Source organism: Phragmites australis, chromosome 9 (assembly GCF_958298935.1).
Source record: "Phragmites australis chromosome 9, lpPhrAust1.1, whole genome shotgun sequence".
Classification (NCBI taxonomy): Eukaryota; Viridiplantae; Streptophyta; class Magnoliopsida; order Poales; family Poaceae; genus Phragmites; species Phragmites australis.
Genome location: NC_084929.1, coordinates 920,907 through 939,779, shown reverse-complemented (window position 1 = coordinate 939,779; position 18,873 = coordinate 920,907). Strand labels below are relative to the sequence as shown.

General features: G+C 43.4%; 3 protein-coding genes and 1 pseudogene across 4 annotated transcripts; 2 read left to right on the top strand and 2 right to left on the bottom strand.

The window, feature by feature from the left end:
- The first annotated feature begins 4,866 nt into the window (after nt 1–4,866).
- On the top strand, nt 4,867–8,103 carry LOC133928296 (soluble inorganic pyrophosphatase 4-like). The gene is made up of 9 exons (XM_062374559.1): nt 4,867–5,033; nt 5,794–5,935; nt 6,008–6,036; nt 6,292–6,357; nt 6,476–6,583; nt 6,794–6,859; nt 6,932–7,052; nt 7,363–7,444; nt 7,715–8,103. Exons 2-9 carry the CDS (start codon nt 5,803–5,805, stop codon nt 7,755–7,757), a joined length of 648 nt encoding a protein of 215 aa, XP_062230543.1. The 5' UTR covers nt 4,867–5,033; nt 5,794–5,802; the 3' UTR covers nt 7,758–8,103.
- A 569-nt stretch (nt 8,104–8,672) lies between these two features.
- LOC133929660 (probable histone H2A.5) lies at nt 8,673–9,392 on the bottom strand (annotated as a pseudogene).
- A 3,915-nt stretch (nt 9,393–13,307) lies between these two features.
- Nucleotides 13,308–16,099, top strand: LOC133928292 (uncharacterized). Of its 2 annotated transcripts, none has more exons than XM_062374555.1 (4): nt 13,308–13,756; nt 13,992–14,378; nt 15,360–15,628; nt 15,713–16,099. In XM_062374555.1, exons 2-4 carry the CDS (start codon nt 14,043–14,045, stop codon nt 15,879–15,881), a joined length of 774 nt encoding a protein of 257 aa, XP_062230539.1. In that variant the 5' UTR covers nt 13,308–13,756; nt 13,992–14,042; the 3' UTR covers nt 15,882–16,099. The 2 variants fall into 2 exon arrangements, with proteins under 2 accessions (XP_062230539.1, XP_062230538.1); XM_062374554.1 differs by having other exon boundaries at nt 13,987–14,378.
- A 242-nt stretch (nt 16,100–16,341) lies between these two features.
- Nucleotides 16,342–18,335, bottom strand: LOC133928294 (actin-depolymerizing factor 7). The gene is made up of 3 exons (XM_062374556.1): nt 18,183–18,335; nt 16,785–17,050; nt 16,342–16,698 (listed from the first exon to the last, which is right to left on the bottom strand). Exons 1-3 carry the CDS (start codon nt 18,183–18,185, stop codon nt 16,548–16,550), a joined length of 420 nt encoding a protein of 139 aa, XP_062230540.1. The 5' UTR covers nt 18,186–18,335; the 3' UTR covers nt 16,342–16,547.
- Between the last annotated feature and the right edge of the window lie 538 nt (nt 18,336–18,873).

Below are 18,873 nucleotides of genomic sequence, written 5' to 3'. Positions count from 1 at the left end.
TCAAGTTTTTCAGATCTTTACCCACATCTATACAGGACAACCAGAAAGAAAAATATAATTGTTGCAGACGTGTTAAAGTCAAAACCTTTAATATATCCTTTCGTAGGGCACTAGTAGGGCGTAATTTAGATGACCGTAATCTTTTGGTTTCAAAGTTGGCTTTTGTGCGCCTTAATGATCAAGAGGATGTGTTTAAATGGTTTGTACAACCTTCTCGAACTTTTATGGCACAATCTATGTACAACATTATGATGAATTAGGGTTTCAATGGTACATACCGCTTTTTGCGGAAGTTTAAAATACCTTTAAAAACTAAGGTTTTCCTTTGGTATTTAATTAGAGGGGTCACTCTCACAAAATATAACCTTCTTAAGCGAAACTAGCATGGTAGTGTCTAATGTTATTTTTGTAATAGCAAGAAGACTATCCAACATCTGTTTTTCGATTGTCAGTTTGCCAAGTTCATTTGGCGAGCGGTGTAGATTGCTTTTGGCATTTCACCTCCAAAAGGTATTTCACATGTTTTTGGTGGCTGGTTATGCAATATGAACCAAAAGTTGAAATCCCAAATTTTGGTTCGAACAAGTGCTTTATGTTGGGTCATTTGGCTAACCACGAATGAAATTGTTTTTGACAAATCAAAGCCAAACACTTACATGCAGGTATTCTTCAGGAGAACATATTGGATTCGACAGTGGTCCTTGCTACAAAAGGAGGCAAGACACCAAATGAAGTGGGCGTGCCGTATCCTGAAGACCACGATAATGGAGATTTTCGTCAAGCATGGGTGGATATTTACTTAAAGGTTCGGTCCTTGAAGTTGGTTTTTGATCATGTTTATGTTTGGTTTTCTATTACTTTTGCCATTTGTTGCCCTTCTTTGCAGCCTACGGCTGAAACAGCGTAATAATGGAGGGTTGTGTGCATGTCTTGTGCAGAGGCCAGAATAAAAATATTTCCTTATCTAAAAATAATAATATTTATAGAATTTATAATAATAATAATTATACCTCGTCACACCACATGTTACATCTGCTAATTTCTCCACACTACGAGAATGGTGGAATGAGACATCGCAGGCTACGCCAAGAGCACACCGAAGAGATATCAATGTGTCTTTTTAAATGTGTGTGTGTGCGCGCGTGAGTATATAATTTGGAATGTTTGGAAAGGTGCACGTGCGGTACTGTTTGTGATAGTGCTTCAGGATTCTAATGTACTATGTCTAAGATCAGAACGATCTTATCGGCGGACCATTACCATCCGATTAAGAATGAAATCGACATATTTTCCATAGTTCGTCCAAACAAGCAAATGAGGTGGCTGGAGTCATTATAGATGACATCAACATGAGGTCTCATACATGTTTTTACAGAGGTGAGGCATTCATACTACCACATTGTATTCCAATGCAATGTGGGCTTACATCGTTGAAGGTGTCCTCGGGGGGCAAAAACCAAAAAAAGACTACATATGGTACCGTATTTGTCAAAATAGATAATATATTGACGTATTTGCAAATTTAGCACATGTATTCGGTACACCGAAAACCCGACTTCGGAAAGTGAGACACCGAAAACGGATGGGTCTGACTGTTTTCAGCACCTAAGGTGCCGAATCCGAATACAGCTGAGCTATGTGTCGTCGCTCTCTGCTATGCGTTGTCGCTCGCGAAGATAAGCTAGCAGCTGTGTTGTACATGTGCGTTTGAATTTTTTATTTAACTCTTGATTTTATTTAAAAGTATAAAAATAGTCCAAAAATTCTAAACATTTTCATGAGTGAACGAGAGCTCACTGTCAACCCGTTTTCATTGGTTTGATCCAAAAAGTCTGATCCAATATTTAATTAAAATTCTCCAAATAAGCCTATTTTTATAAATTATAGTAATTTTAATACCTCAAATAAATTCCCAAAAATCTAGAAAAGTTCACTAATATTCTTCTCATGTGATGTACTAATTTATAAAAATATTTCCAACCCTATGTTATTTGGGGGAAAAGTGAGTTCCTTTATAATGCTCTATTTATATGTATTTTTATCATTTCATGTGATATTATTTTTTAAAATTTAATTTGAATAAAAAATAAATATGGTACCGTATGTTGTCTATTTTGAATTTTTTAGGTTTTGTGCGTATTTGAATGATCAGATGGTAGATCAGAATTTTCTCATCTTGCCACCTATTTTGTCTATTTTGGATTTTTGCCAAATTTTCTTGGTCTATGCGCATTGAGAAATATAGCGAAGGGAGGTAGTAACATACTTATTGTCACCTTAGAGCATAATACGATCATACAACAAGTCCGCAACATATAAATTCGATGATAACAAAATAATACACCTGTCACAAGATATGAGTTTAATATTCTACACTTCTCAGATCAGCGTTGCAGAACCAGGAAGCACATGTTTCACCTGGCTAGGCCAGGACAGAGCAAACAACTATATAAAGCTAGCTAGATCATGCTAATCTCAGTCATCTTATACCTATCTAACATGACCTAGTCTGCTTCTCCACATCAAGGAAAGCCTTAAAGCCATCCATCTTACCGCCTATGCACATTCACTTGAATCAATGCTAGGGAAGAACCAGAACGAGTCACCGGCGGTGAACACGCCCATCCGGTACAGTACCGTCTTCAAATATGAAATTTTAAGTTTTGGGCGTATTTAATTTTTTATTCAAATTAAAATAAAAAGAGAATATCCCATAAAATAATAAAAATACATATAAATAGAGCATTACAAAAGAACTCACTTTTTCCCCAATAACCTAGGGTTGAAAATATTTTTATAAATTAGTACATCACATGACAAGAATATTAGTGATTTTTTCTAGATTTTTGAGAATTTATTTGAGGCATTCAAATTTGCTAGAATTTATAAAAATAGGCTTATTTGGATAATTTTTATTAAATATTGCCTCAGACTTTTTTATCAAACCAATTAAAACGGGTTGATAGTGAGCTCTAGTTTGCTCATGAAAACGTTTAAAATTTTTGAACTATTTTTATACTTTAAAATAAAATTGAGAGTTAAATAAAAACTCAAACGCACGTGTACAACACAGCTGCTAGCTTCTCTTCGCGAGCGACGATGCACAACAGAGAGCGACAGCACACAGCTCGGCTATATTCGGCACCTGAGGTACCGAATACGGTACTGTGCACCGTATTCGGTGTCTCACGTTTCGAAATCGGGTTTTCGGTGTTTGAGGTGCCGAATGCAGATACTAAATTTGTAAATACGTTAATATGTTATCTATTTTAACAAATACAATACCGTATGTTGTCTATTTTTAGATTTTACCCTACCCTCGGGTTGTAAAATGAACATACTTATTTCCCCTTCTTTTAATTAATAAGTTAGAACTCCTGACATTACCCGTGAAAAAAAAGACGTCACCTGGATGGGACCATTAGAAGAAGAGTATATGCTGGGATGGAGTCCAGTTGTTTCTGGTAGTCCAAATGCTCCAGCTAAGAAGAAAAAAAAATGAGTGCAAGTTGTTTTATAGTGGAGTACTTATTATAATGTTTTTTTAAATAGATATTATCTTAAAATATGTATGATCAAATTTTAGAAATTTTGATCATTAATATACATAAAATTATTAGTATTTGGTATGTGAAAAATTATAGTAGTGAACTTATAATGAAATATATTTTAATATCATTTAATTTTTAAAAAATAGTTATAAAAAATAATAGTTAAACATGTTTATTAGAGATCATATCGATATTCTAAATAAAAGTAAAAGGGAACGCAAATAGTAGTATTAAGCAATGTACACTTGGATTGGTGTGCACTACTCCACTCACTAAATCCCTGCAACTAAGGGCATCTCCAGTGCTATAATTTTGCAGGTTACTGTAGCAGCACGCAATACTGTAGCAGTGCTGCTGTCCGGAGAGAGGAAACCACTGTAGCAACACTGTTTACATAGGCTACCCTTTAGGTCTTGAGGGAGGAAAAGAGTAGTCGAAGATAAAAAATAGGATAGCTATTGAAAATAAAAAAATAAAAGATATTATAATAATAATAGAGGATACTATAATAATATTTTTAGAATAAAAATTTAAGTAACTACGAGAGATAGCCTAACATCTTAGATACTTTTATTAGCGTCCCGTGCTTACATGCCAATATGTCATTGACCGGCGACCACCCAAAAGCAGAAAAGATCCGGTAGGATATTTTTGGCATATCCAGTAGTAAGTGCTCTAGCTTTAGTTTAGAAGGACCTTAATTAGACTGTCGCTAACTCTGAAAAAAAGAGAGGAGATATTGGTACTCTATTATTCGTACGCTAGCTAAGAGAAAAGTAGTAATACTCCATGAAAGTAAGCAACGAGGTCAGGTGGGGTACTAAATTACTAATCTCGTAGGAAGAAGCATGGAGTCCAAGCGCCTTCAAATTCAGAAGACGTAAAGAGAGAGCAATGGCGCCTCCCCAGGCTGTGCCCTCCTCCCTACTCCACCGCACCGACCGATCGATGGACGAAGCGCTCGCCCAAACCGACGACATGCAGCCAGCCGGCGATGCGGCGTCGCTTCCACGCCAGCCAGCCCCGAATCGGATTCCACCGGCACCGGCACCGACACCGACACCCCCGCACCGTCCGATCTCCGCTCCACGGCTAGTGGGTGCGTGCGCCATGTGGAGGGAGGATCGAAGCCTGTGCGCGGAAATTCGCAGAAGAGCCCTCCAGCTCGATGGAAACCTTGCATCAGTTCCTAGCCGGTAGACACGGACACGTAGAGGGGGTATCTCTGAAATTACTCGAAAATGTGGGGTTGAAAGTTGAAACAAAAGTAAGAGCAGCAGCCAGCCAAGAAGCGGGAAGTAGAATAAATACACCCTTCTCTCAGTCTCCTCTCTGCTCCGCCATCTTCTCCTCCCTCCTCCCCCTTCAAAAGCTGAGCTCCTCTCCGCTTCCATCTGGCGCCGTGCCTGCCGTCTAAGCTTTCCTTCCTCCTCCTCCTCTCCGCAGCCGCCCGTCGCCAGACCAGATTGGATCTAAGCCCAGGTGCGTACGTCTTCTTCCCCCTTCTCCTTTGCTCCCCGAGCAGCAACCGGTTCCAGCTCTACTACTTGTTCTACTAGTAGTAATAGATCCCCATGTCGTTTCGCATCTGTTCCTGTCCGTACAGTCCGAATCCCTCGATTCGCGCGTAGCGATTTCTCTCCGATTAGCTGCCCCGGGCTGTATTCTGAATCTGGAGGTTACTTTGCCTCTCGTGCTTGCGATTTCAAAGGGATTTTTCTTTTTCTTTTGTGTGTGTGTGTGTGTGTGTGTGTGTGTGTGTGTCAAACCACGCGCTGAACTGGGACAGATTGTAGTCACAGATGCGCGAGTCCCTTCTTTTTTTTTCGCCTTTTAATTGTGTCAACCGACGACCTGCTTCTCAATTTGGGGAACCTGACAATTTGATTGGAACCGAAACAGGATTGTCCTTACATGAAAAAAAAAAGGAATTTGCAAAAGCCATTCAGATCACGTGTATCGATTACGCTTGTCCTAACTCGATGCCAGCAATATGCAACTGCAATCTCAATGACTTCCAGTAATTCCCTCCGTACATACGTAGCTTGCCTTGCTTTGGTAGCAGGATGTTCACAACAAATAAGTTGTTCACACGGCACCCACTCTATCATTGTTATTATCATAGTTTTCGTTTCCCCACTGTTGTGTTATTTCTTCAGTGTACATTGTTCCTTCTTCTAGGAAGACATTAACTTTACTTTAATTCAATTCAATCTAACTGGGAGCTTGTAATCCTTGTCAGATTGTTTTGATGGCTCCCGGTGTAGAAGCCGTGAAGAAGGTGACAGACTCATTTCAAAAGGTTCCTGCTTTGAATGAAAGAATATTGTCATCCATGTCCAGGAGATCTGTTGCCGCACATCCTTGGCATGATCTGGAGATAGGTATTCTACTCATCCTGACAAGCCGTCAATTTCTATGTTGCGATCAGAACTTATATTCTTGACTCCGTGCAGGTCCTGATGCACCAACTATATTCAACTGTGTAAGGCCATCCTATCTTACTTCAACCGATCTTTTCACTGCTTAAGTTTGTTATGCATTCTTGATTAGGTTCATGTCAATAGCGCAACGCTTTTTCTTGAGAAACAAAAACTCTTCCTAAAATAAAGAGCCAAGGTCTTATGAAGTAACTGTGTTAGTTTTGTACTTTTCAAGTTCATGTGCCGGTTGGCACTTTCTGATGAATGCTCAAATGTTTTAGAAAGATTCATAGAAATGGATCCTATTTGTTTGTCAGGTCATTGAGATACCCAGGGGCAGCAAGGTCAAATATGAACTTGACAAGAAAACTGGACTGATAAAGGTAGAGCAAGCATGCTGTTTATCACACCTCTTCTTTCTTTTTTTTTATTTGTGGAACTCTATTTCGTCATCAGTTGTAAAAGGTCCTGCATTCCATCTGAATGTGTGCACACATGCAGGTGGACCGCGTGCTGTATTCATCAGTTGTGTACCCTCACAACTATGGGTTCATTCCTCGCACACTTTGTGAGGACAGTGATCCTCTGGATGTGCTGGTTATAATGCAGGTATGTCTTAATTTTAGTTATATGAATTGCAAAATGGTAGTTCATAGTAAGTTGTAGTTTAGATACATAAAAACATGTTCGCAGCAATCATAGGCATAAGTTGAACTGTTCAACAGTCTACTAGAGCCAACTCACATTTACAAATCTTACCATTTCTTGTTTCTGCGTGTGTTTGAGAAACTGTTTAAACTACTACTTTTGTGCATACAGGAGCCAGTTATACCAGGTTGTTTCCTGCGTGCAAAGGCAATCGGTCTTATGCCTATGATTGATCAGGTTTGCTTCCATCTTTCAACTCTGACTGTTCACAGACTGCAAAGATCCTAATTTCTGAATTTGTTTGGATAGGGAGAGGCAGATGACAAGATCATTGCAGTGTGTGCTGATGATCCTGAATACAAGCATTACAATGATATCAAGGAGCTCCCACCTCACCGCTTGGCTGAAATCAGGCGCTTCTTTGAGGATTGTATCCTTTTTTGTTCATTCAGTATTTAGTTCGGCTAGCTAAGAGTTATTAGTGCTTTCATCATGCTTAAGGAATTCTCCTAACTTGTTGGTAACGTACTACGTACTAGGAAAAATACCAAGGTTGACCTGAACATAACGGTCTCTTGAACAATACCAATGCATAATTGCCATGTGTGTTTGGAAATTCATTTGCCATTTTTTGATAGGTAACCGTTGAACCCTTATCATGTGTTAACTATTGACCATGCAAATCTGAGAATAATTTGCCTCCTCTTAGACTAAGTGCTTTCTTTAACCGGGACATTCAGACAAGAAGAATGAGAACAAGGAGGTTGCTGTGAACGACTTTCTGCCCTCGAGTGCCGCTTATGAAGCCATACAGCATTCCATGTGAGTCTTTGAACTAGTCCTGAGTGATTGTGTCATAGTCACCAAATTCTTGGGTCGATGGGGTCGAGGAATGGGATTGAGGAACATGGTACGCTACTTGCGAAAGGTTTTGGTAAGGTGATAACCAGATTGTTCCCGCGTTCTTGGAACTGGGACGACGTTCCCGGGACGAGGAACGCGGCATGGTTTCACGTTCCCAGTGACTATGGTTTGTGTAAAATATGTGTTCTTCTCAAGCTAACCCTGTGGTAATGTGGTGTTGTCACACAGGGATCTGTACGCTACTTACATCGTGGAGGGCCTGAGGAGGTAGGCTGCTGCCGCGTGGTGGTTCGGTGCCTTGCTTGTTCATCACTGAGCGGGACCGGGAGGATGTTGACGAAAAGTGTGGAGAATATATTGTTACCATATGAAACAAGTATTGTTACTTTGTTGGTGTGACTTGTGTACCGCTAGTAATGGATCCTCAATCAAGGAGCTCCCCCTTGGGAATTAGTAGTAGTTGAAGCAGCCAGTAGCACAACGAAGTGAAGAGATGTTCTTTTTCGGCCAGTGAGAGAGCCTGTATGTTGTACCTCATTGGTATCATGTTATTCATTTCCTCGGTGATATAATTCATCGACTATTGTTTTGTATCATTGGAAATATAATGGCGATGCGCCCCCATACAACTTACATAAGCCTGAACATTGTTGAGATGTTTTCAAAAGGGAACCTTCTTGAAAAGAAGGGAAAATGCAATAGAGCAGGGAACCTGGTGACGAACAGCACGCCTGGAGATAGTAGATGAAGGAATTGCAGAGCTGATTAGCCAGCCGGCGTATGAATACTATGACTTAATAGTAGTGATGAGCAAATGCTCGCATCGGCGGTGAGCATTCATCTCGTTCAATCAGCGTCACTCTCGGAAGCGCAGGTCGAAATTCCTCAACCATTCCACCACAAGCAATTTCGTAGCTATATACACAGGAATTTCACTGAAACGATTCAAGTCATTCCAGCCTGAATTTACTTGTCGATATACCAATATGGCTACCAAATTTGTCAGAAATGGACATTCATTTCTCTGGAATTCATCCCCATTTTGGCCACTGCTTTACCCATCCCACAGGCAAGCAGAGGAATGAATGTTCAAACCACAGGAGCAAGAGTGCAAAATCAGATTCAGAAGACGAGAAAGGAAGAAAGCGAGGTAGTTGTTTTCATGAAATGACCAAACACTGGAAACCCCATTACCAACCTACTGTAGCTAGAATTAGACGATACATGACGCGACATTATATACACACAAGCCAAGAACACCACGAGCAAATGATGAGGCGCTTGGGGCACTACTTCTTGGGGGACTTCGTGGTGACCTTCTTGGGCGACTTGTCCGCCTTGTCGGCGGCCTTCTTGGGGAGCAGCTCCGGGTTGATGTTGGGCAACACCCCGCCGTGAGCGATGGTAACCCCGCGAGAAGCCTCCCGAGCTCCTCATCGTTGCGGATGGCCAGCAGCACGTGGCGCGGATGATGCAGTTCTTCTTGTTGTCACGCACCGCGTTGCCCGCCAACTCCAAGACCTCGGCGGCGAGGTTGACAGGGGCGATAGTGCCCACGCGCTGCACGTACCGGCCCTTCTTGAGGTAGCGCCCGATGCGGCCGATGGGGAACTGGAGCCCGACCTTGACGGAACGGGACACCGGCTTCTTATTGGGGCCGCCCAGCTTGCGCCTCGCCGTCACCTTCTTCATCTTGCCGCCGTCCATCTTGTTCGCGGCTGGGATCTTTTTTTCTTGTTTCGTTCGAGGCAGGTGATTTGATTTCGATTGCTGTCCCGCTCTTCCCCGCCCCGCCCGCGCTGCTTTTTATAGGGTTTCGATCCGCGTGACGTGGGGTGGAGACTGTTGGATTTGGATGGAGCAGAAGGCACAGTGGGGATTTCAACTCGAGGAGCTATCTGTGGGAGGATGCAACGGGCCAATCCGGAGCGAGGGATTACAGGAGCAGGATCACTGCAGCTTCCTTTCTCTTTCTCTTTCTCTTTCTCTTTCAACTGTCTTTTGTTCACCGTGACCAAACAAATTTAGCGGCAGCCTAATAAAATCATATTCGTTTCGTGAAGCATAGCTCAAGTCGATCTTATTGGCAACTCACTAGAATTGAATTTGAATATCTATTGAAATAAAAGTCCATTGAAATTTTAAATTCCACTTCACCATTACTTATCAAATATAATTAATAAAAAACAAATTTTGCTCCGGGACACTCTTTACATTTGGCTTTTGTTGTAAGACATAAAAAAAATTTGTGTTTGCTACTGGACACTCTAAAACAGTGGCTATTTATCATAATACACTGAGCCCATTAAAAAATTGATTTCAGGATGAAGACGAGAGCGAAATGCTATGAAATGTCCGTTTTGCCCCCATGGATGTGGGCCCACTTGTCAGTGTCTATAAGCCCCCATGAACCACGGTGTAGGTGCAGCTGCAGCTCACACAGTTCCCCTACGACGCGGAGGAGATTCAATCTACGGACGCCAATGTGGTCACCGAGCTCACCAGGCTGTCCGGCACTAAGTGGAGGTACCTCGAGGATCCCACCACAGTGGCCAGGGGTGCCACGGCGGCAGGTCACACCAGACTTGTCACGCACGCCGAGGAGTGTGTAAGCTGGAGGTCGAGCTCCATGGCAAAGACGACTTGGCCAAACGCACAAGGAGCTCCTTGTCACACCCAAAAAAACCCTAACATAATCATCAAGCACATATATGCATCATGATATCATATTGCATGCTTTTGGTTTTTTTGTTTAAGTGTTCAAAACCTTTTTAAATAGTATGTCGATAAATTATTCGCATTTTCACCATATACTTATGAGTGAGAATCAATTTTGGAGTAGTTTAGATGACCCAAAACCATTTAGGAAGAAAGAGAAAGACTTGGTAGAAAAAAGGAAAGAAGCAAGAACTCATTGCGCATGGGCCCGGCCTACAGTTTGACTGCTAGGGCTCAAAACGGCTACTTAAAACCCATCGATCGTCTCTCTTCACTCTCTCTGACACTCATTTCCCTCCTCCACCCAAAATCGAAAGAGAGAGGGGAGTACCACCTCAACCACCACGACAGTCGGAAATCGATGGAGATGACTTCCCCGAGCTCCTCCCTGCCGTCATCTTCATCGGAGAAGCTTCTTCCACGTTTTCTTCTACCTAAAGGATGAGTTTCACCCCAGAGCTTGATCTCCAAATCGAATACTCCCCGAAGCCAGCCCACTCTCTAGGAACCTTCTCTACACCAAGATGATACTTCCTTGACCATTTCCCCATCATCCCCGAACTCAAATTGATCCACATTAGTTTAGACCCAAGCTCCACCCTTAGCCATAGACGTTATCCATAGGGTCCTCGAGTTTGGCCCCGTGCATGTCGCTTAAACTACCCAAAATGAACTCCCCTAGCTTGGTAAAGTGTTTTGATATAACCCTTGGACGAAGCCATCGCGTAGTCTTCACCGACGACCTTATCAAGGTGCTGCCAGCTAGGCCCAGCGGTCTGACCACCACCTAGGGCAATCTAACCACTGGTTTGAGACTTGGCCAGTTAGACTCAAGTTCAGACTCCATAGTCATGAGTTAGACCGCCGTTGTGGCCAGTCTAGTCGTCAGACGCTGCGGTCTGACCGTCATGGCTACTCAGTACCGTTTTTTCTCTGTTTAGCCCCCACGGTCTGACCGCCACCCTACCCTGGTCCGACTGATGGCTATTAAGTACCCAATAAACTTAGGTTGTCTCATGTGATGTTTAAACCTCTCTAGCCCAATCAATTAAGTGTTTTTTTGCAAATATTTTCATGGCATGACACATTGTACCTTGTTTACGTTCATGTGTCATAAAGCATATCTCTTAGCTCGTTCTTTTATTTATTCGATGGATTATTCCATTGATTATAGAGTGACGTGACGGTTCAAAAAGTTGAGACCGATATCGAATTGGAGGTGTACGTGAGCGAAGCACTGAAAAACCAAGACAAGCATCTATCATACTGAACCCTTATTTTACAATGGTCATGTGTACAAACTTGCTATTATTGTATGGGATAATTGCATTAAGTAAGTTTTGAGTTATGAAGGTCAAATGGGTAGAACATATATTGTTGCAGAGCACGGTGCTATTGTTGAGTTTTTATTGTAGGTGAGGATGAGCCGATGTTTGTCTAGCTTTACCCCGCCGATGCTAGTGATGGGCAAGAGTAAAGACAAGCGACACGAGACTAACCCCGATGATGCTTAAGGGCAAAAGTATCATTGGCTTCTTTTGTTATTTTGTTGTAAATATTTTCATTGGGTAGTAGATGAATGTTGCACTAGAATGAACTCGTTACAGTTTGAACTCATTATAGTTTCTAGTCTTCGTTCGGGTTGAGTTTGTTGATACTTGATATAACCGTTCACTCTGATATCTTGTACGGAACCATGTTGTAATGTAGCTTGCACATGTTGTGTCTTATTGTGATGTACGTGTTGTAAAGATATATGTGGGATCCTGGCAAGCATGTACCGAAAATACTGGAATTGCATTCGTTTTAATCGATTGATTTTGCGATAGGCGGTTTAGATGTGTATTAGCACATAGCACGTTGGTTACCAAACGTGTTCTAGCTCTCATCTCATCTTTATAGCTAGTTGGCATATTAGATTAAGCCGAATGCGATTAGGATGGCTCTCACACTCACTAGCCGTCGAACTCCACGCCGAGTGCGTCCTGGAGGCGCGCCAGCTCTGGAGCCTGACACTCGAGTCGCTCGACAAGCTTCACCTCTTCGGTCTTAACCTGACCCACTTCGTCACAGCTCTGCGGCACACCGTGAAGTTGATTCGGTCCTTCTCCAATCAACTCGACGCAGTACGCATGGTGGGATATCGCTATGACGGCGACACCAAGTTCCACGCCGCTATGAAGATGTTCACCCTCTATTGGACTAAGCTCGTGCTACCCGAATCAAGCTCTGCCGCCGCTGGATCCAGCTCACGCCATCCAACTCTGGCGTTGCGTGACGACCGGGCATCCTCCGCCAGTGTTCAGCTCCACACACAGACCTTGTTGGCGGGTGCCTCTCTCCTAGGCTAATCTCGTTGCTTTCTCTCTAGGGTCGCTCTAGATCTCCTTTCCCCGCTCGGTTTCTTCTGCAATTTTGTTGTTTTGGGCGTTATCAGATCACAAAAGGAGAGAGCGCAAGATCTGAGAGGATGACAGATGGGTCAGGGGGCAGTAGGCAATTCAAAGAATAAAAGGAGAAGGGCATGAGAGTCATTTTGATTTATTTCCCTCCTATTCATCAAAATATCATATATTTTATTGGTTGGAATGTTTTCTGGCAGATACCTATATTTTATATTGTCGGATTGTCCGACAACTTATATATAAAAATTGTGTCTTACCGCAAAAGCCACACCCAAAAAGTGTCCCAGAGCAAAATTTGCCTTAATAAAAACTCATTTAAAATTGCTAAAAGTAGCAGCTCTGTTCTAACCGGTTCAATTATATCAAATCTCCATCTCTAATAATAACAAATCTAGCCACGTTATTTGTGCGGACCAGATGCAAGAGCGAATACCAACATGACATGGGCCAGCCTTGGTCGTTTAGTGGAAGTGTGAAACCCTCCAATGATGGGCCCAGCCCAAAGGACGTGTAAGAAATGATCTGCTGCAAAGCCCAAGACAAAAAAGGGCCCAATGAATAAAAAAAGACAGTGGTGAAGCATCATTTCCGGAAGCAGAAAACGCCAAAAAAAAAAAAGCCCAGACCCCAGACCAAGTACACGTGTCACCTTATCCACACATCCAACTATATATAGAGACTCGCTTCGCGTCAAGAACAAGAAAAAAAATCGCCTCAACCTCCGCACAATCACCACTCCCCTGCCGCCCGCGTCCTGCTCAGATCTGCGGAATCCAGTCCCACCTCGCCGGCGCCGGCGGAGGCGCGGACCCAGGATGCCTTCGACCGTGCGGGGCTGCTCCTCGCCCCTGCGCCGCCTCCCCCGCTGCGACGCGCTCTCTTCCCCATCAGCCTGCTCCCACCGCCTCAAGCTCTGGTCTTGGCGTCCCCAATCCCTCACCTCCTCCTCTTAACGCCCACCTCCGTCCGTCCGTCGATCTATCCTTCCTTCTATCTACTTCTACCTGCTGCTGCTCTCGCTCACACCGGCTCAAATTCTTGCTCGCGTCTGTCATTTCCTCTCGCGCGCTGACTTGTCTGGTGCGTGCTGTACTGGATCGGATTGGTTGCTCGCTTTTTGGATTGGATCTGTGCCGCTGGGAGTCAGGTAATATAAACGACTGTCTCTTATGATTCTTAGTTTCTTACCACCTCACCAATTAACTCGAGACCCTAGCCTTAGTCTACTAAGTTCAATTCGTTTCACGTCCACACTTGGGACCGGAGTCTGTGGTGATAGGCATGCCAATGCAAATCTGTTGTAGTATTAGTATCTAGCTTGATGTGTGGGTAATCTGGGGATCGATATATAACTGTTCTTTTCTTTTGTACCATCAGTGCAGCGTGATTTTGCACTTTTGGTGTATCACTGCTACTGGCAAGTGAGTGACTTGATGGATGGCCGTTCCTGCGTTCTCGAGAAAGTGCCGGGAGTGACATCTGACGGTATCTCTCCAACCAGCAGTGCGGGCACTGATATTCCGCTGGAGAAGCGCTGTGCCTCGGTTGATGAAACCTGTGAACAGGCGGAGAGTGACAATGGTTCGTTGGAGGCTGAGATGTGTATGGGTTTCTCAAAGTCAGTCGGTTTGGGAGCAAAGAAAGGCCTCCAGAAGTGTGTGACTTTCCCTCCCTCTTCTGGTGAGGCTCAACAGGAGAGTGGTTCATGCCGCCATTCTGATGAAGGACTGAAGGGTGCTCCTGCTTATGAGCGTTCAGTGTCCTTACCTGTGAGTACCTCATGTTAAACTGTGTTATGATTTATCCAAAACGATCAGTGTTCTATCTAAGTACTCTTGATGATGCTATCTGTTCTATGTGTAATTGAATATGATTTTTAGGCTGGTGTCATTATGACCTAGGTTTTAAAGTCTAGCAACAAACTGGCATCCAACTGGAGATTCATAGTGGGAAATTTGACGTGTATTTGCTTTAAAGCTTGAAGCCATGATTCACTCATGCTCATGCAAAATTGATAGCGTCTTTTCATATACAATATCGAACAAGTTCATAAAGGAACCGATTTTATTCCGTGTTAGCTGGGTGTCTGGAGGCCAAGGCTCAAGAGATACAGGGCCAGCTGGCCGTATTAGCAAGTAGCAGCCATGCTATGCCAAAGCGACCCGGCACACCTTTCTTTATTTATTGCTTTCTTGCAAGAATAATTATAAACTTGGTCGTAATTGTTTTCAAGTTGTTCGTAACGTGACACTCCTTGTGCAAAGCGTAAAATTGGTTGCTTATATCCTTGTCTATAATTGGAAAGCCTGCACGAGATATGAAGGATCTGGCTGTTATTTTATCTTTGTATAGCTCTTATAATTGGTCATTGGGGAAGATATAAAAAGCTGTAAATGCAATGGTGGACTGAATCAATTGATAAATAAAACTGTGTAAATGCAAGGGTACTACCATAGTACCGCTTAAATGTCTGGGTATGCTTGTATATTGATCTGCTAGCAATGCATGCAGGGCAATATTTGGCAATTTGGCAGTTCAAACAACTGGTAGTACCTTTCTCTCTAAAAACAATTAATAGTGCTTTTACATTCATGTGAGCCAACTGGTTTGGCGTCCTTGATGTGTTGGCCCATCACTATTTGCTTTGTGTAGCCTTGTGTGACAACTGACAAGTCAGGAATGCTTTTGTGGTCATTGATGTTGCTTGATGACGAATTATTTACTACCCCTCTGTTTTGTTGTGTCGGCAGCCAACTTTGAAGCTCATTTCCGCTATGAAAGGAAGCCGCCAAAAGAATGGAATGGCATCACCAACTGAAAGTCGCCACATTAAATGGGCCCCTGACGTGTATGATCCCCCTGTGACATCGGTATGCCATTCAGTGAATAACAGTTACCAGCGTCGGTCCAAGTCCCGCAAGAAGGAGAAGAACAAGCAGAAGAAGCATAAGGGAAAGTCCAAGAAAAAACACCAGAATTGTACCCAGAATTCATCTGCACTGAAGGCTCCTGATCTTGGGTATGATTGCTAGCATTTTACTGCTGTTCTTGTCAGACATGCGTATATGAAATTTTGCTGATTTATGCACCTTGAACTTGTTAGGTTTAAAGATGTTAGCACCTCTGGTTGTCGGTCTGCACCAGACGACCTTCGCAGACATGAGGCTGAGATGGTGGCTTACAGCATTGGCAATCAAGAAGCCAAATGTGGAAGCAGCTTCCTGCACGAGACTATTGCGAAAATGCATTTCTCGATCGCTGAAGCTTCCTGAAGAGGGCTCGGGCTCTGCAGATGCGTCATTGTGTAAATATGATGGATGTATATAAATAAATACAGGTTGCTGTTGTCGAGTGTTCCCTGTTACGTACGAAGTGTTTTAGAGCTTCTAGCCTGTTGTGATTTGGAGCAATAAGCATAACCTTTTGAACATGTTGTGTTTGTATGTTTAAGATCTATCATTAATCCACGACTCCGCAATTGTTGCCTTCACCTATGATTTGTTGACTGTATCCTCATTGGTGGTTACGGATCGTATTCTGGTAGTCGATTATAGATTGAAGAACATTTAGCCGGTGTGCCTGTTGAACCAGTGTTCACCAAAACAGTCGGTACAGCTTCATCTTTATTGTCTGAATCTCCAGAACTCCGGATAAATGCTGCCAAATTTTATGTTTAACCAGAGGGATGCTATTTTCCAAGTTCAGTTTGGCATCCTTGAGCCAGGTTTTGACAAAGCAGAAAATAACGCACATATCATAAAAAATGTTGCTGGTATTAGCAAGCATGGCAAGATACCAATGTCGACGAACAAGCACGCAGAAGGGGTAGATTTATCACTGCGATGGATGCTGGTTACATAGTCCCGTAAGTAGCACATGACAACCACTCATAACCATTGCCTCATACTGTACTTAGGTAGCAGCAGCATTGGCCATGCTCAGTTTGCACGGCCTTTGATCACGTCAAGACCAACCTCGGCAGGATCGGTAGCCTGAAGCTCCACCTGGATGCCGTCGAGCTCCCGCTTGAACCTCTCCTTGGAGCTCGCGTAGATCATCTTGCTCCTCACGCGCGACGTATCAGGAGACCTTCACATTGGCCCACAATAAAATAAAGAAAAGAAGAGAAGAGAAAAGAAGAGAGGCCAAGAATGTCAAGTGAGAAAGTATAGTACCATGCAATGAAGAATATCTTGCTCTTCTGGCAGTTCTCCTCGGTCACAAAATCGTAGTCAAAGATGGCGTATCTGCACTCATTCGCGGGAAGGCTTGCAGCAAAATCGTCGTAGTTCAGCACGGGCTCGCCAACTTTATCCACAACAACCATCTTCTTCTTCTCGTCTATCTTGTAGATGATGAAGCGGTGGGTCCTCTTGGCCTTCAGCTCCAGGAACCTGAGCTTGCACTCGTCGTCCACAGCCATCCCTGACGCTGCATTGGCCTACAGGTAAGTAGAACACAAGAAGATACAGAGTCATTGATGACGATTCGCTAGCAGAACATCCTGGAATTACGAAACAATCACTTGCTACTGGCTACAATTGTAAAAGCATTTTCATCGGATACAATACGACGATACGATTGTAAAAGCGTTTGCATAGGCTATAATGTGAGATATTCATCGGGACCACAAGATGGTGCAGCAACAGAACAACTGTTGTTAGATGTGCTATTTGTAGAGGAAGATTGGCTGCAGTTGGGTTGCCTGTAACTCTCATCTGAACTAAAACAATTATTGCAAATGACTGGCAGGATAATGGCTTCCGAACAAACTGAATTCGGCGATAGGGTCTTCTCAGTGGATCTGCCTCACAGAGGGCAGAATGCCCACGTACCACAACCTAATGGTCAGCTCACACAGGTCCACATGAAACAATGATAATGGCTATGGATGTAACAAAAGGGTAAAGACATGAATTAGGACCATACATATATCACAGCACAACTAACTGAAAAACAATGTGAGGTCTTCTCTGGCATTCTTCTACAGTACATGCTCTTGTATATGTTATGCCAAACTGCCTGAGCTTCAGCATTCTCTTCAGGGAGATATAGTATTCACAAGTCAAGAAGACATCATCTCACTTGAAAGCAATGGCACATCTCCTCACGAGGCATAACAACTATAATTGAAGTAGTGAACCAAAATGTTTCCTCTGATACGGTTTCAAACTTGGCCGAGTGATAGTACAGGCTTTTCTGATGAGCTGGAGCGGCCATCTATTCCACAACTCCCAAACTGAAGGCAATGCTAAGAGGGCAACTAGGCATCTGCGTACTACCTCACGTATTCATCCTTAATCGATCCTAAATTGTAACAAACGCGTGTACTAGAAGATACCAAGGACAAATGGGCAATGAGCTGTAACTGAAGCTGTTGAAAGAGGAAGAGCATCGCAGTTTTCACTACATCAATTCTGACATCTAGTCGACAAAGATCCAGATCGCGTAGCCGATGAACAGAGAGGCACTGTGCGCACAACGTGGGGGGGGGGGGGTGGCCAAGAAACAGCAAGAGGGAGACTGACAGTGAGCGACAGCAGGTGGGAAGAGAAGGAGATGGCTGGACGCACCATTTGCGCGGAGCGGAGACGACCGCAGCGGGGAAGGGACGGAATCGGGGCGGCGAGGGAGGATCGGCAGTGCTTGCTTGGTGTTGGGTTGCTTGGTGTGGGAGGGAGGTGGTGGACTGATGATGGTATTTGTGCGATGGAGTCGCGTGGAATGGACGCTCGCTCGCGGCATCTTTTGGGTCCCACGCGTCAGTAACTTCCCTGCTGCGGCTGCGCTTGGTTCTCGTGCACCAGCCACACGACCCGCGTGCGGAGGGGAGGGGACATCAGGTCCACGTCGTCATGGTTCAGGCTCAAGCGGCCCATGGACCAGCCCAATTAAGGCCTAAGTATAGATGAGGAACCTCAGGCCCATATAACGGCTCAAGCGTGGCCCATTTACACAGTATGAGACATACGCCGCATTGTTTTACTTTTTTTTTTCAAAGTGGTATTGACTTCTGTTTCTCGAATCAAAAGGTGAAATAAACAACTTATTTTATTACTGGTTTTTAAAAAGATGAAAAAAAAACTTCTGATGAAATGAACTAAAAACTGATAAGCTGACTGAGAGTGACTTTTCTGACTTTTAATGTACTGAGAATCTAAAAATGTATCGTAAAATTCAAAAGTTATAAACAACTTTTAACAAAAACCGTTTTTCAGCAGAAACCCATAAGTTTCAGCTGTGCTAAACATGACCATATACTAC